This window comes from Ambystoma mexicanum, chromosome 3q, assembly GCF_040938575.1.
Source record: "Ambystoma mexicanum isolate Mex_15411 chromosome 3q, UKY_AmexF1_1, whole genome shotgun sequence".
NCBI classification, from domain to species: Eukaryota; Metazoa; Chordata; class Amphibia; order Caudata; family Ambystomatidae; genus Ambystoma; species Ambystoma mexicanum.
Window position 1 is genome coordinate 285,804,725 of NC_090926.1, and position 17,438 is coordinate 285,822,162.

The 17,438-nt window shown below is 45.5% G+C and overlaps 1 protein-coding gene across 1 annotated transcript in view; it reads right to left on the reverse strand.

Moving 5' to 3' along the window:
- The window catches only part of CDK2 (cyclin dependent kinase 2), a 185,889-nt gene extending 169,286 nt beyond the window's left edge, over positions 1-16,603 (reverse strand). Inside the window, exon 1 of the mRNA XM_069653783.1 lies at positions 16,326-16,603. Within this exon, the coding sequence (XP_069509884.1) occupies positions 16,326-16,441 (116 nt within the window). The 5' untranslated portion in view covers positions 16,442-16,603. The remainder of the gene's footprint in view (positions 1-16,325) is intronic.
- Between the last annotated feature and the right edge of the window lie 835 nt (positions 16,604-17,438).

Consider the following 17,438-nt stretch of genomic DNA (forward strand, 5'->3'; position numbering starts at 1 on the left):
GTCAAACAATAATGAGGTGCCCTAAATTGAGCTCAGGGAGAACAGAAACCTTTCATGGAGCAGAAGAGAAAAAGCTTGATTTTCAGTATGAATACAGACCGTGAAAGCAGGGTCTTGCAATCTTTCTGACTTTTGGGGTTTCAAGCAGGTGTCAGAAAACTTAACACAAGGAGAAAGGCTTGTGGCAACCAAGCATCATTCACTGCACCGTTTTTGATCGTGCAATGTCAGCTCTTCCATTCATTGTGAAGCAGAATTCACCAGGAGTTGGATTGTTCCCCATTAAAATGGAAACCTGAGCTGGGATTAGACTTTCATGATACAAGTTAGTTTTACCCTATGGATGATGTACTGTTGCAATAGTAATCCTGCTCAGTACCAGAAGAACCGCAAGTTCAGACATCTGGTGTATGTGCTTGGCTGAGGAGCTAATTTAGTAAAACTATCATCTGTGGGATTACAAATGGCTCAAAGTCTCAATTCCCCCTAAACCGTAATGATAATGCAGCGCTGTGGAACCTTGGCTTGCCTTGGAGAGCCGCTCGACTCCCAACACGAATGTGGACAGAAGGGAGTCACCTCTTTCACCAGTATTGCACTGCATGTTCGTGGGGTAGCTGGTGCTAAAAATCATTCAGACAACCCAATTATGGGTCAGGGTTTCTGGTTTCAGCATGCTCTGCAATCTATTGAAAGTCATTCCCTGAGCCAAGCTTTTTCCATAGGGTGACAACAATATTTTCTGCTGCATGCATTGAGCTACTCCTCTCTCTTCAGACTAGTCTGCTGAAGGGCCATGCATCCTGCAGCGCTTTAACAACATTACATAGGGCAGGAGGCGCTACACAAATAGGAGATAACATATTGGGTGCATTCACATACAATAGAGCCTTATTGGAGGTTGCATACGTTTCAAACAACAAACTACCAGACAACCACCCTCCGTTTGCGTACAGACTGTGGCCCGAGACGTCCTGGTGGAGGGGTGGCATATCCCAAGGTCCTCCCTTCCAAACTGGCTGCCTACTGCATAGTCATCCGTGCACATTCTTTAATAAAACATAAATACATTGAATGCTACTGTATAGTGTGCTGCTGAGGGTCAGAGCCTGCTGCTTAGCTATTGATAACAAACTTCTGATGTTATCAATTAATCTTGTGATGCATTGTGTGCTCACTGTAGTACATAATGTTTGTGTGTTCACTATAGTGAAAATACTAAACAAGTTGAACCTTTGGGGGGGGTTGAGTGGTAGGAGAATATAGCGATCAAATAAAGTAACCAAGCTTTAATGTATATTGCTATATTTGAGCGCCAGAGGTTTCAGAAGATAACTTGAGGTGTTAACCACTTGCTGCAGAGATCCGTGCAAAGTTCCAATCCTATCGAGGCAGGATAATTTTTCCCTCTTTGGAGGTGGATAAGCTTAAGTATATGAACTTTGTTGATAGTAACACTGATGGTGCTAAAAAAAAAATTAAAAAATAAAAATAAAACACAATTAAGAAAACATCTGACCAGAAAGTGCTAGTGATAAAAACTAAAAACGCAGCAGTATCACATGGTTGTCGAGCTTGGTCCAACCTAAAGAGGGTTTTGAAACTGCCACCCCAAAAGAAGAGTATACCTGGTTTGTGTTGAGAGTTAAGTAGCCGAATTTGAGACTGTGGAACCAAAATTTCAAGGGCCAGGTGTAGATTTTAGCCCTGGGGGATAGTGTAATCCTAGATAGATCCACTTATCTCACTGAGCTGTCTTCAGTGAAGCGGTTTACTTTCTCACATTCTGGTGACATCATTTAGCCCATCGCCTGCTCTCTTTCCATGTCAGGTATTTGCGTGGGACGGATCATATCAAATGTTATAACCCACTGGAACACTTACTTTCAGGACTACTTATTTATCATGTTCTACAATTACTTGCAGATTTCCATTTATGGAGAAAATTAAATTACAGGTGTTCTCCCTTTGCAGAACAGGTTATTATTTTAGTTCATGCATGTCAAAGAAACATTTACAAATAATTGCGCCTTGCTCTACGGCGAGAACTGGGAGCTTGGTTAAGTGTGAACATTACAGTATTATGTATGCATGGCATAGGCATTTTTTCCAGGCACTGCCATATTGGTAACAGGGGTAAATGTTATTACCGGTGCATATGGGAGTGCCTGACATGCCTACACAAGAGCCAAAACCGCTCTTTGTCAATGCTTCTCTTAGTACAAATTCAGGGCCAGAAGCATATTGCTGAGAAATCAAGGAGAGTAAGGCTTACATGGTTGAGGCGTTTTTATTACACCACAAGCTGGTTTTCAGCTGCAATTAATCCATTACCCGAATACTTAGAAATAACAATGACATCTCCTTAAAAGCACAGGGCTATCCAAAAGACATCCCAGGGGTGTGCATTTTGGGCGAGGAAGGGCAGGTTGTGCATTGTAATGACCACGGGCAGTCAACGGGTCGGTAAACATCTAACTTCCTATTTGTCACAGATTTTCACTCCCTCTGCCAATCATTTTAGTTTATAGGCAGTGCAACCCAATATCCAAAACTAGAAATAGCGGTCAATGATACAATGCACACCACAAAGTAATTTGGTTCTTGGCTAACTCATGGCAAACCCTTTTGAAAACCAGGTCCATTTTACAGCCTGAGCCCATGTTCGGATGCATGCACGTTCCCAATACAATTTAATCAGTATCGTTAAATTAAATCTTTATCTTCCATCTATCCTTTGGTATGCATTCCGTGTTGCTTCCAAATTATCTGCTGTATCCATGCTTCAGCGCTTGCACAATCTCTGAAGTTTCGACTCACAGTTTGTCGTCTGTTCTGCGTAATAACCAACTTATTCTTACAGCTACTCAACAGTGACCAACACTAGAAAACTGAAGTGGGAAAGTCTGCACCAGAGTGATGTTGCCCTAAGAACAAAAAGGTGGAATCCCTCCGACCCAAGGTTGTCAATAAAAATGAGCCCTTTACATATGCTAAACACAGCATATATGGACTGCCAAAGTTTCCTTTCAAGTGTCATTTGTTTATTAACCTGATTTTAGCACAGATGAAGAATGCACGATGCATCAAGGGAGTCCCCATTCTTATTTAACCTCGCTACCATTGTAGCATATCAAGCTATATAATGAAACGGACTATGGTGTGGTGCTACCACAGATTCTTGGATCCCTTCATTGATTTGGGGAGCACCTTTTCTGTAACCTGAGCCAGAGGGGAAAAGGGGCATTTGCTTACTTAGTTCTTCAGCAAAGGGGGTAGGAACCTAACTTTGTCACCCTAGCAATTATTTAACCGTTTCAGTTTCTGTCTGTACATTCTTAGTGATCTGAGCGAAGTGTCAATGTCGCTGAGATAAAAGTATATAGGCTTTAAAATCATACATTTTAAGCGTATGTAATGCAGGGATTTTGAGCAGTACCACTGATCCACAGCCTCCGTTTTTTGTTTATGTTGAGTGACAAGTGCAAACAAGAATGCTGCAATGGTGGTGCAGCAGACTGATTAACTTTAACAAATGTACACCCATAACTACAAGCAACATACTCAGGCCTTTGCCAACACAAGCCCACTCTATAAGATTGATGCCACCCCTCTGGAAACAAGGCTTTTGATGGGTTCTACACTGCTCTACTAGAAAACCTTCAAGCATGCAGAGCGGAGGGTACTTCTGATCGGAAACACCAACACAAAAGCATTGCAATCTTGCCTTTACTGTTCCTCCCAACTAACCACACCCATAAACTCGTCATAACATGGTGCAGAGATATGATCTATTCAGTGCTGCCTATAGATTCTATGTCAAGACCGGAGGCTCCCATTATGCTTCTGTTTCTTTTATTAATATATAAATAGAAAGCTCAGCAGCAAGTGTTAATGCACCTTACTGAAAGCGCAGGAGAGCGTGGCAGACAAAAGGTGCATGAAAACACAAAGAACTTAGAAAAATATGAACAAAAATAGTGTAAATCCAAGTAAAACTCCCATTTCCCATGGTGCTTCAGGAAAAGGTTCAGTAAAGGGACACTAACATGTGACCTAGTCCACCAATGAATAACTGGCTGTCCATATAAACAGTCATGCAAATTATGGCACTTCCTCTTTCTTGCTGCTCACAGCAAAGAGAAGTATCCTTTTCTTTATCTCCGTGTTTAAAAAAAATCTAGAAATTTAGATTCAAATAATAGTTTAATAATGTTGAATATTTACAATTATTATTGTATATTTGCAATCTACGTTCCGTGTGTAGTCTTAAATTGTATTTTATATTCATAACATTCGATTGGCATACATGCGCGTAGCCCACTTCATTGTTTTCTTTGTCAGTTTCAGCTCTGATCCTCCACGTCAGCTGCTTGGCTGCCGGCGGAGGATCTCAGCTAACTGACAGGAGCCCTCGCATTTGCGAGCGGCCCTGCTCATTTGATATTCACTGCTCCGTGCACAGCACCCAGCTAGCCTCTTCACTGCTGCAGAGCACAGGGAGGCCGCGCACGGAGAGCATTTCATCGCGGTAGCCTTCTGTGGCCGCTAGAGGGAGCCTCTGCTCCCCGAGTCCTTTCCTCAAGCAGCTGGCGCTCGCTTGTCATTTCCGTTGCTTTTACAACTGATTTTGAAAGAGAGCTCCAACTGCATATATGAGCCCCCCTTTTCCTTTCTTCTGCTTGACAGCATATAAAAAAAAAAGAAAAAAAAAAAAAAAAAAACGGAAAACGAAGGAAGTCTCTCTGGATAAGTTCCACAGAAGCAGATTTTACTTTTTTTCAACACAGCAAGGTATCGTGCTCCACACCTTCCTTGGCTGAAATTAAGTGGCCTGAGAGAAGGCTGTCCGTTGCCCACAAGGAACATTTATATATTTTTTTTAAAACAAAAAACAAAAAAACATTACAAACAAAAATAGATGAGGTGGCAATGGCAGACAGCCTCAAAAAGGTGCTGGGATCCTCAGTGGAGACAACCATCAAAAAGGCAGTATCTGAGATGCTCTCGCCTATCCAGCAGCGCCCAGACAGTATGGAGGAGCATCTACAGGAGCCCTCCCCGCCAGGGAGAAAGAAAACCCATAAAAGAAAGCGCCTTATAGATGGGGGGGGGGGGGGTGTACTCCGGCTCGCAGGAGCAAAGACTCCATGACCCCCCCGAGCCAGCCTACTCATGCCACCGCTGCCGTCTCCAGGCTGAAAAAAGCCTTCATGGACAGGAAGGACACCCCTTCCCATGAAAGACCCTCTTACCCCGAGGAAGACAACAGGGGTATTAGACCCTCAAGCCCGGAGGGATATCAACAGGGCACTGATGATGAAGCTAGCAGGGTCTATGATAACTATCATCCCCTTTCAACCTCCGATGAGGATTGTCAAACTATAGGGTCGCGACCCTCTATCTCTGGGATTGCGGCAGTCCCCATCCCCAAGAAGGTAACGGAGGAACTGCCCACTTCCAGCGGGAGGTTTACTCCAGAAGATCTTGTGCACCCCAGATCCTCTGACTGGGAACCTTCGTCCAGAACAACCAATTACATCATGAACAGGCTTCGCAAGCCTCTGGATAAGGAAGTAAAGGCCAGATTAAAGGCAGAATGCCCCCGTCCCAATATTCTTGGGAAAGTAGCCCTCACCCCGGAGCTAGACTCCAAGATGATCACATTTCTGGGAAAGAATGTGAAAGACCCAAGAAAGGGTATTGACTGCGCTTGGAGGATCTGTCAGGACAGAGTCCTGGACATTACTGGTCCTCTAGCTAAGATTATGGACCTGGCTGAACCGGCCATTGATTCCAGTGATCCCATCGATTCTTTCAGGTTGGGCGCAAAGAGCCCTCTGTCTACTGGGTAATGCCAGTTGCGCCATCTCGGCTGAACGCCGTAAGGGTATCTTATATAAAATTGACAGCAAGCTAACCGAGCTAGCAGATACGGATCAGGAGTAGCAGCCCAAGGTCTGCTTTTCGGAGACCGATTCATGAAAGAAATGGCAAAGTTCGTCGGCACCTTTACAGCCTTGGATAAGGCTCAAGCCTCCATCAGAAGGGTTTTTGCTTCTAAGGTTCTCTCCAGGGCCGGACGAGGCAGAGGTCGCTCCTCCGACGCTTCGCCTTTGATTGAATACCTCAGCAATCCCGGGACCAATACAATTCTTGGCAAGACCGCTCAGACACTTTCTTCCCCTCTAGAGGGCGGGGAAGAGGGCGTGGATGGAGAAGAGGTGCAAGATATCCAGGCCAACAGCAAACTACAGGTCAGTGTACCCATAGCGGCGCCTGCGCCACAGACACCAATAGGGGTGAGGTTAGCTCTTTTTGCACAGGCATGGGACTCCTTATCAGGAGATGGATGGGTCAGGGACACAGCACGCGGCCTGCGCTTACAGTTTTTCGCTCAACCTCATCAAACCGCTCGCCCTGCACCATTAGTTATGTCCATAGCAGACGAAGCGTTAGACAGCGTAATCTGCAGTCTACATCTAAAACAAGCGATTCGCCCCTGCTTAAGCCAAGGCGGGTTCTTCAGCCCTATATTCTTGGTTCGCAGGAAGCAAAAAGTATGTTCAGTTATAAATTTGAGGGCTCTCAACGACTTAATTGTCTACCATCACTTCAAGATGTAAGGGATACACATGCTCAGGGACATCCTGAGGCCAAACGACTGGCTTGTGCGCCTGGGCTTGAAGGACGCTTACTTAGCAGTTCCTATTCACCAGGCCCACGTAAACTATCTCAGGTTTTCCTGGAAAAACCAAGACTGAGTGCACGAGTTTACCCGTCGGGCTCTCCTCAGCGCCTTGGGCCTTTACCAAACTTCTACGTCCCGTAGTAGCCCGCTTGAGAGAACTGGGAGTCAGACTGATCGTCTATCTAGACAACATTATCTTCATGGCTCATTCTCAAGCCCTAGTAATGCATCAGACCAGAATAGCCATCGACCTACTACACAGTCTTGGTTTCCTCATAAACTGGGAGAAATCTGTACTCAGTCCATCTCAGAATCTAGAATTTCTCGGATTCCTGGTAGACACCTTGAACTCGCAACTTCATCTTCCCGTTGCCAAGATACACGTGACATGGAGGGAGATCCGCAGACTTCTGCAGAGGGACCTCATATGTCTTCGAGAGTTGGCAAGAGTAAATCGGTCTCCTGTCTTCTTCCATTCAATCAATTTTTCCTGGTCCTGTTCATTACAGAGAATTGCAAAGGGTCAAGGGTCAGCACCTGAGACGGAGCCTCTCCTACTCTCAACGCCTGACACTGTCGACCTCCGTGTGCACGGAGCTCAATTGGTGGCTCAGTCACATGGAAGCCTGGAACGGCAGAGCCATTTTCGGATCCACCCCCGATATTATCATATAATCAGGCGCCAGTCGTTTCGGTTGGGGAGCGAGATGCGGCTCTGTCACCACAGGAGGGACCTGGTCACCTCAGGAGCTGGAAATGCATATAAACTGTCTGGAGCTCCTCGCAGGCTCATTCGCTGTGCACTCCTTTGCCAGAGGCAAAGCGAGTTGTTGTATCTTACTGAAGATGACAACATCTCGCAGTATGGTACATCAATCACCTGGGAGGGACCAAGTCAAGACCTCTAGCGAAGTTAGCCAAAGATTTTTGGCATTTCTTGGAGCAACGTGTGACAGCGGGATATCTCCCAGGGCTCACAAACGTAGTGGTGGACTGGTACTCCCGTCACTCCACAGATTTCAGCAACTGGAGGCTCGACAGAGAAGTCTTTCTCCGCCTCCAGCAAACATGCCCCCCCTCCATGTCCATAGATCTCTTTGCATCCCGTCTCAACACCCAGCAACCCATCTTTTACTGCTGGAGACCGGATCCAGCAGCAGCTGCGACCGATGCATTCCTACAGCGGTGGACCCAGGGGATTCATTATGCCCTCCCTCGCTCCCTCCCATTTACAATGATAGCGAGGACCCTGGCGAAGGCCCGTCAGGAGCATACAGACCTGGTCCTCATAGCCCCGGTATGGACCACTCAGACCTGGTATCCAGTTCTTCTGGAACTTTCTTCGGATTTTCCAATCCTTCCACCCCAATTTAGAGATCTCCTTCTGGATCCGTCAGGGCAGCGCCACCCCCTTCGGCTCAACAGATTACTGAACCTAGCAGCCTGGAGGATTTCAGGTCAAGGTGGAGGATTCCCGGCATATTAGCCATGGCAGTCAACCTCATTGAGGAAAGCTGGGCCCCTGCTACCCTCAAGAGGTAGTCTAACTCCTGGAGCAACTGGTGCCGGAGGAACGGTTCACATCCAGTTTCAGCACCTATAGAGGAAATCCTAAATTTCCTAGCATCATTAGTTGAAAGAGGTCTCGCTCAGCTATTTCTGCCGGGCTTGACCTCATTCAGGGGCTTCCAGCTGGAGAGCATCAGCTCATCTGCAGACTGTTTAAAGGAATCAGACTTACAATTCCGCCCCGTCCCGCTATGATAAGCTTTGGGACGTCAATGTTCTGAATCTTTTTCTGTCATGGCCGCATAACAAGGACCTGTCCCGGACTGCTTTGTCAGGCAAACTTACTACGCTACTCTGCTTAGTCTCCTGCAGGAGGGTATCCAACGTCAGAGCTCTCGATCTGGCGGGCAGGACCTTTTCTCCTGATGGGGTAGTATTCCACTTGCACAGGAGGACGAAATGTAACTCGAGGGTGATTTTGTACCCCGCTTTCAAAGATCAACCTAAGCTTCCCCTAACGGGCAACTGCTGATAGCTCTGCGTAAACCGCTCAAGGCAGTTTCGGCTCCAACTGTGGCGCGCTGGACTCTGACTCAAGCAGGAATAGATACCCTGTGTTTCGGGCCCGTTCTGTGAGAGGAGCTATGGCTTCCAAAGCATTTCAGGTCAGAGTACGCCTAGAAGATATCAGGAGAATGGCAGATTGGTCAGGTGAATCAATATTCAAGGAATTCTACCTAAAACCGCTAGAACAACCAGCATCTATTGTGGTAGGTAAGCTTTAAACAAGAATAATGGGAGCCTCCACTCTTGACATAGAATAAAGATTTTCCATATTAACTTACTAGAAATTCTTCATTCTATTAAAGGCGAGCATTATCCCGCCCAGCAAGAGCAATAACAGCGCTAATTACCTAGGGTAATAATTGTGCGACTTGTTTGGGAATGTTACTGCTTATTGGACTGACTTATGTATGTCAAGTTAACACACTATTGCTCTCCCACCCCCGCAAGGGGAACTAGGGTTCTCTGATGCATAAATAATTCTAGTTACTTTCTCTTCCCTGACAGCGGCTACAGAAAAGCCCTCCTGATCACCTAATCAGCTCCGCTTTGGCTTCTGTCTTAAGACGACCTCAGTTACAGTTCTTCTTTTCACCGTCTTTCTTCTTTAACAGCCAAGTTTGCAGCTTCGAAAGAGGAAGTGACATAATTTGCATGACTGTTTATATGGACAGCCAGTTATTCATTGGTGGACTAGGTCACATGTTAGTGACCCTTTACTGGACCTTTTCCTGAAACACCATGGGAAATTGAGTTTTTCTTGGATTTACACTGTTTTTGCTCATATTTATCTAAGTTCTTTGTGTTTTCATGCACCTTTTGTCTGCCACGCACTCCTGCGCTTTCAGTAAGGTGCATTAACACTTGCTGCTGACCTTTCTATTTATATATTAATAAAAGAAAGAAGTATAATGCTCGCCTCCGTGTCTTTTAATAGAATCAAGAATTTCTAGTAAGTTATTACGGAAAATCTTTATTCTTGGCCTTTTTTCCACCTGAATGCCGTTAGGAAAATATGCTATAAAATGCAGTTTCAATCTGGGTAGGCTTGGGCACCCTGACAAAGAGCTCAAGATTCCACATGTGAGAAGGCCACACAGTGCTGTTTTATCCCCCCCCCCCTTTTTAGATTTACATTCTGGGGCTTTTAGTTTTTCTTCCCTATTCAGAACGTAGGCAAACTACACAACTATGCAAGGCCACAGTAAACATGAGAGCTCTGACCTCGATTAATTTGGTTCTTTGCCTATATTTGTGGCAGAGTAATTTCTGCCCCCATAGTGAACATCAAAAGAAGCCCTCCTCCTCTGCCCAGGGCACCAAAATACTTAGTGGTCCTGACTGTGACCAGTTCAAATTCAACAGATGCCTGCAGAGTATGCCTTCCCCAGAGCTACTTTATCGGCTGTACGCAAATACTATTCTGAAAGGCTAGCCCTCTCCACTTCACCTCAGACACCTCCCGCCCGTTACTCAACTGCCCATTCCGATGAGAATTAAAACCTCTCTCATCAGACACCACACCCATTCATGAATACAAGCATGCACCATTCCAGGGTTCGAATTTGAGGAGAGCTGGGAGCCATTAGCTCCTGCTTGCAGCCTAGACGAGCCTGGTTAGCTTGACGCACAGCTACCAGGAGCTACTTTTGGCTCCCCAGGCCAACTGATGCCAAACACACCAATGTGAATTTAACTCTGTGCACTTTGGACAATCCATAAATAAACATCAGGACACATTGAATTTGTCATAAATAGAAGACAAAAGGATATGTTTCCATCTTATGTGGAAGTTAAATATTCCGAACGTTATGTACTAGCTGCTTCGTTCACATTGGTCACTGGTTGAAGCTGCATACCCAGGATCTGCTTTTAGCTGCTGCTTATGCAATCTTAATTTCAAACCCTGCCATTCTATTCAGCAATGCAAGTTAGTCCAGTCCTCTTTCTTTGCAAGCCGATAGGAGACGTGGATTTCACGTGTTAGGGTGACCAGATTCTATGTCAAGACCGGAGGCTCAGATTATGCTTCCCTTTCTATTTTACTACCTCAGAAGCAAATGTACAAACCAATAAAACATGATAACAAAACTCATCAAAACTACAATGACCATCGTTTTTGAGTCTTTGGTAGTTCTGTTCTTATTGGTCCTCAAACTGACTACATGATAAATTTTACCCAATCTGCATAGTCCTTGTCCTTAAACCACATTGTCCCTCTACTTTACTTCCTCTTTCTTTGCTGCTCGGCAGCAAGTTAAGTGCCCTTTTCATTATTCTTATGAATGTGTGTGATGTGACATTGTGTTTTACATAGGCAGACTTGCACACAATCTAGGTAACTGGCACATTGGTTGTTGAGTGTTTGAAAGTTGCGGTTGCGACAGGGTCGGGGTCTGGCGACCGCAACCTCAGAGAAGAACCACAGAGGGCACTATGGTCACGGTAGGGGGGGCGTGACGGGACCACGTAGTTCTGGCGCTCTCTCCATTCCACGGACCGGTAGGGAAGTGAAATGACATATTGAGCGATCATCTTCAGTTACAATCTGCGCGTTTCGCTTCATAGCACAACATTCCGTTACAATTGTGCCAAGCGGTCAGAGACCACAACGCCCCTGCAGGCCACAGAAAGGTACCGCAACACCCACAGTCCCAGGTAAAACCTATATATATATATATCAGGAACAAGACAGGTGATCACTACATACCTCTCGATCTCGAAGAGATTATAAAAACTCCTGGCATATTAAAAAATCCCCAGTGTTCTGTGCAGACATGAGCTCCTCCAGTGATGAGGGAAAGGCTAACATTAGCCAGAAGAGTAGTCATGTGGAGATGACTCAGGACCTCCAAAAAGCCCTGGGGGCCTATTTGGGACAAGGGCCACAGCAGATGACTGATGGAGGACTGCTCTGATCGAGGACTGGCTCAAGTTCTCACAGGGCCTTGAGGAGATCAGAGGGCTAAAAAGAACAGGGGAAAGCAAACAGGGGCAGAAATGCAGCCTGCAGGGCACCCCCCCTGAACACACCGCCAAGGAAGAAGAGTGATAAGAGAAGGAGAGTGAAATCCAAGGCGGGGCCTAGCAGATGGCAGGATAAATCCTCAAGCACCTCTGATGAGGGAGAGGAGGACTGGGAGGAAGAATATAAATTCATAGGACGAGGTATATTCCATATCTTCCTCAGAAGAAGAAGGCCATAAAGTGCCAAAGAAAAAAAAGGAGGAAGGAGAAGTTAGAGGAGGACGGTGCAGGTGATGATTTTGATCCCAAGGCACTGATCCACCCATGGTCTTCCGAATGGGAGCCGCCAAAGAAAATAGCGGCCTACCTGATAAAGTGCCTGAGGGCACACCTAGCTAGAGGCTAGGAGTAAGATGAGGGCAGAATGCCCGAGACCTCACCTCCCAGAGGGTGCGGCGGATACACCTGAGATTGATGAAAAATTATCACGTTAATGAGTAAGTACACCAAGGACGTGAGAAAAGGACTAGATAAGTCATGGCGATCATGCCAGGACAAAATGCTGGACATGACAGGACCCCTCACTGAGATACTGCAGACTGGCGAAGAGGCCCGAGAAAAAGTAGAACCGGCGATTCTGATCGGGTGGGCCCAGAGGGCAATATGTATGTGGGGTAACGCCAACCACGCTATCACCACAGAGAGAAGATTTCTTCTAGTAAAGATAGACCCGAAGCTAGGTGAACTAGCGTTTTCGGAGTCAGCGTCAACCGCAAAGTGAAAACCCTTCGGAGATTCCTTTAAAGAGTTTACAAAGTTTGCCAACTCACTCAAGAGAGTGTTTGGGAGACATTTTTGGGAGGGCCGGAAGGGCTCGCTCGGCTGCCCGATTCCACTTTAGCAGATCGTATCAGGACAGAACGCGGTGGCGAGACCAAGAGGATCAAAGGCAGACTCCTTTCTTCCCATCAAGGGGCAGAGGAAGGGTAGAAGCGGGCGACACAGAGTGCATCAACAAAAACACCTCAGGTGAAAAGCCCACGTTTAATTACCTCAGCAGTAGGGGGTAGAATAGCAGAGTTTACAAAAAATTGCCAAACTATGTCTGGGGATACTTGGATAATAGAAACGGTACAAGGTTTTCGCATAGATTTTCTAGAAATACACCGCAACAGAGGAATCTTCCAAAGGGTTTAGAGCTAAACAGAGAAGCCCAATTATTGCTAGAGGAAGAGCTGAGAGGGCTAGAAAGCAAAAATGACTAGAAACAGATTCATCAAGAGGTTACATAAGCAACATGTTACTTGTGAAAGGGAAACACAAGGTAAGACCAATTATAAACTTGAAGAGTTTGAACGAATTTGTGGTGTACAGGCACTTTAAGATTTAAGGGATACACCGTTTAAGAGATACCTAAATTCAAGGAGATTGGCTAGCCAGAATAGATCTAAAGGACGCATACCTAACTGTAACCATAGCAGAGGAACAATGCAGATTCCTATGGTTTATCTGGGGAGAGTTGACATGGGAGTTTCGATGTATGCCATTTGGCCTGGCATCCGCACCTTGGTGCTTCACCAAGATAATGAAACCAATGGTGACGCACCTCAGGGGTCACGGAATAAGGCCCATAATATACCTAGACGATATAAGTCTGATGTGTCAGGAGAAAGCGAGACTCCAAGTACAGGTGCAGACGACAATCAAATTATTAGAGGACCCGATATGATTATTTATATCGCGCCCGTACACAAATGTTTCAGAGCACGACAAGGCAAGGGAGGGGAGGGGGAACAAAACTATCTTACTAGGCCCAGTGACATTGAGAACACGCAAGTGCAAGGGAAAGGGAAAGGGGAAAGTGCATGGAAGGGGGAGAGTGGAAAGCGTGGAGCAGAGAAGAACATATAAATAATAATAAATAGATAATAGAGGCAATAAACACTGGCAGTGCGGTCAGAAATTGCTTTTTTTAGGGCCGCAGACTGGGTAAGTGTGATAAGTGCAGAAAAAAAGAAAATGGGGGTGTGGGGAACTGTGTGGGTACAGATACAGTCCCCAGAGCAAGGGTTGGGTTTCCAAAAAAAAAAATGGGAGAAATCCAAGCTAGTACCGGAACAGTCAATGTCATTTCTGGGGTTCATAGTGGACTCTATTCAGGGATCTCTTAGCCTACCCATTGCCAATGTGAACGATATCAAAAAACAGTTGAGACACACCCTAACGAGAAGAGAAATGTCACTGAGGGAGATTGCAATGTTAGTGGGGTGACTAGCATCATCAATCCAAGCGATATTTACAGGACAACTACATTACAGGGCACTCCAGAGGTTAAAAGGTCAGACACCTCAGGAGGGGCACATAATATGAAACAAATGTTACCATCTCCCAAGAAGTGAGGGAAGTGTTGAAATGGTGGCTACACCACATGGATGCATGGAATGGGATGGCCATTTTTGGCTCATCCATGGACCTGGTCATCGAATCCAACGCCAACAGATGGGGCTGGGGAGCCCGATGCAGGAACCTGTCGACAGGGGGCCGGATCAGGAGACGACTCTCCATTTCAACTGTCTGGAGTTACTGGCAGGGTCCTTCGCATTGAAATGCTGGACTCAAGAGAGAGCACAACGTTGTGTCCTGCTAAAGATGGACAATGTGCCCGCAGTCAGGTACATAAACAGACTGGGGGCTGGGGGAGAAAAGATCCAGACTACTGGCAGAATTAGCAAAAGATGTCTGGGAACTCTGTCTTCAGAGGAAAGTGTCAGTGACGGCGGGGCACCTGCCGGGCCATCAGAACGAGGTGGCCGATTGGAACTCCAGATACCTCAAGGACGCCAGCGATTGGAAGTTGGACGAGAAGGTGTTTCAAGAACTAATGACTCAATGGGGACAATGCTAAGTCAACGTGTTTGTATCGAGACTGAACTAACAATTAACCCGGTTCTTCAGCTGGAGAGGCAGAACCGGCAAGACTCCTTCCTGCAACCATGGGGCCAACAGACAAACCATGCGTTTCCTCCTTTCTCCACAATAGCGAGGACGCTAGACCAGGTGAGACGGCAGAAAGCAACAAAGGAGCCAGAGTAGAAGACATTATGAGGTCTGCAGATTGGTCTAATGAATCGACTTTTAAAACATGATATTTTAAATCAACGGAAAGTGTGACATCGTTAGTGGCGAGTCAGCTTTGAACAAGCATAACCCGAGCCTCCGGTCTTGACATAGAATTCAGATTTTCAACACATGTTACAGAAAGTCATAATTCTTTTAAAGACACGTGGCGAAGGATTATTCCACCCTTTCAATCGTAATAACAATAATGGAATGTAAAAGGTACTGGAATGTTTTTCCTGCAATTATTTAAATGGTTTATGATGAATAAAGTTACAGATTTGTTAAATGCACAAAAATGATAATAGATAGAAATTGTGGTTGATTTTACGATTGTCTGACCCTCTTTCGACTTACAGTCACTGGTTACTTTATGTTTCCATTTAGGTGTGGTGGCGGACACTAAATCCGGAAATTGAGGACGTATCTGCATGGAATGGAATGGACAGGATTGCAAAGTTCACTGGATGCATTCTCGGCAGATGCAAAGAAAGAGGAAGTGAAGTAGAGGGACAGTGAGGTTTAAGGACAAGGACTATGCTGATTGGGTAAAAGTTATCATGTGGTCAGTTTGAGGAACAATAAGAACAGAACTACCAAAGACTCAAAAACAATGGTTATTGTAGTTTTATTATCATGTTTTATTGGTTTGTACATTTACTGCTGAAGTAGTAAAATGGAAAGGGAAGCATAATCCTTTGCCTCTGTATCTTTAGTAGAATTATGACTTTCTGGAACAAATTTGTTGAAAAACTGAATTTTCAAGCACAAATAACAGGACTACCAAGGTAGACACTCAACCCCCTCACTCCCCAATAGCAACACAGACTTGTTCCCATTGCACAGTATTTCTAGGACTGAACTGCTATCCTGCATATAAAATGTGTGGTTTTGATTTATAATGCATGTCGTTAATAAAAACAGCGTTTGCAGTGACTGCTCCAATCTTATAGGTCTTCCTATGCATTCATTTTGTAACCAGGTAATTTGGGGGTTCGAGCCCACCCTGTGATGTCGGAGACCTGGTTCATACACCGGAAAATACGTAGTCCAATGCTGGTAGTTGCCCACTATCAATATTCTGTCATTTCGTGCTGGAACTGTCAGTGGTCACCTTCGCTTTCACTAAAACCTGGCGAGCATATTTAGATATTTTTTTTAAAAAAAAACCTCTTGGGACAGGGGTCCCAATTCTGGGTCAGTGCCGGCAAAACCGAGACGCCTGGTGAGCCTAAAATCCACGACTACAAGTCCCAGAATGCAGTGGAAAAAACGACTGAACAAGCGTCTCGTATACGGTACTTTATTATCCTTGGATACCCCTAACCTAACGCCTGACACTTTACCTCAGAGACAGCCCAGCCCACCGACACCAGACCACGCCCCTGAGTTGTCTCAACCTCGTACTCAGTTATTCCCCCAACCCAAAATCCTCTGATAAAACCTTAGACCCACCCCCTGCCCCAAGCGTTCTCACGTGTCCAGTCGAATCTTCTTGAGGGCCACAGTCTCGCCGGTACTCTTGTTGCGGGCTTTGTACACAACCCCGTATGTGCCTTCCCCGATCTTTTCCACTTTCTGAAAGTTCTCCATGACACTTCCGGTCGCGCGCCGCTTCCGTTCTCTTGTGCGGCGCGCGTCCCTGTTTTCCGTTAATCTCCCTTTCTTGTTTTATATTTTTCCCTTTTCAGCAGCGGAGACAATGTAACATAGGGCCGTAGCTTCCCGCCTTCTCGAGATCCCGCCCAAAACGGTGCTCATTGGCTGCGCGCAGCGAAATGACGCAATACGCAACGAAAGTAATCATTAGCCAGTACATTGTCTTTTCGTTTTAGAGTTTGTAGATGGAGCGTAGACTTCGAACCGGCATCTTATCACATGCTTTCATTTTCGGCGCTTTTGGCATGAACTGCTATCGCTTGTAGTTCGTTTTTCAAGAGCAGAAGCATTGAATGTTGCGAAAGGGAAATACATGGAACGGCATCATAGTGTTTGTACGATTGTATGGTTTCGTTTCACAATAGTATGCAATAATATTTTGAAACTATATTTAAATTGTCTACATTACGTGTACGCTTTGTGTTCATTGTTAAGTTTCTCAATTTTCATTGAGAACGTTAATCCTATATATCGCTCAAGATGGACGACCGTTTTGTAATGGACAGTGCCGAACTACTTCATAGATCTCTGGGTGAATATATTTTCAAAACCAACACACGTTGACATTGAAAGTCAAAAGGTTAACTTCTGTGTGTTTTTGTGCTTACGTTTACACACAAACATACAAGTACAGCATACATGGGGGGCGCTGACAGTGAGGAAGGACAATTGAACTGGGTTGGAATCAATAACTTGGGCATGGGGTACCGTTCACCCCCCCACCTCTCAACAGGTAAGCTACCTACCATCAGGCTCGGACTGTCCTATAAGCCCATGGCCGAAGCAAAAATAGAAAATGCTGGTGTGGGCCTGTTTTTGTCGCCAAAATGGGTCACTTTTTTGGCCAATTTGGGCCAGTTTGATTAGTTAATTCACCCTGCGGCTATTAGTTTTAACCTGTGTTGCTGAATAAATATTCTTTCAAATGCAC